The following is a 508-nucleotide window of genomic DNA, read 5'->3' as shown; positions in this document are numbered from 1 at the left end:
AATTCTAAAATAATTGGTTACTCTTTAATCCAAATGACAACTTTGGCTGAACAGAGGGGAAGATGCACCAACTTCAACAGGATAGATTTCAGAGCAACCGGTGGAAAGCAAATGGCATTAGTGGTGTCGAAGAAAATGGGTTCAGTGGCACCCATAAACAGTTCTTACTGTGTGATTTCATTTCAGCAGCTCAGTGAAGAAGCAGCATCCAGCTGATCTCTAGAAAGTTGCTTTTTCCCTTAAACACTGGACTTGACAGAGGTGAAAGTTTTTGGGATCAGGTTTTGTTTCGCCACTATATCTCTGGCCATGACTCGGTGCCAGACAGATTGCGTCGAGAAACCTCTCTGCCGGGCTTTTCGTCAACTTGGAATCCTCGTGAGTAAATATGCCTGGTACTTTCTCACGTTTCCTCTGATACTTTCTGCTGTTCTGGGTTCAGGCTTTTACTTCTTACCGACAAATGAAAGCAATGACATCGAAGAGCAATTCACACCCATACATGGAC

At 43.5% G+C, this 508-nt stretch overlaps 1 protein-coding gene across 1 annotated transcript in view; it reads left to right on the top strand.

Moving 5' to 3' along the window:
• Positions 1 to 309: 309 nt before the first annotated feature.
• Positions 310 to 508, top strand: part of LOC109916838 (patched domain-containing protein 3-like) — a 34286-nt gene continuing 34087 nt past the window's right edge. The window contains exon 1 of the mRNA XM_020516587.2: positions 310 to 378. Coding sequence (XP_020372176.2) covers positions 310 to 378 — 69 coding nt within the window. The remainder of the gene's footprint in view (positions 379 to 508) is intronic.

The sequence above is a fragment of the Rhincodon typus genome, chromosome 2, assembly GCF_021869965.1.
Source record: "Rhincodon typus isolate 14 chromosome 2, sRhiTyp1.1, whole genome shotgun sequence".
NCBI lineage: Eukaryota > Metazoa > Chordata > Chondrichthyes > Orectolobiformes > Rhincodontidae > Rhincodon > Rhincodon typus.
The sequence above is the reverse complement of the archived record's forward strand: the minus strand, read 5'-3'. Positions and strand labels throughout refer to the sequence as shown.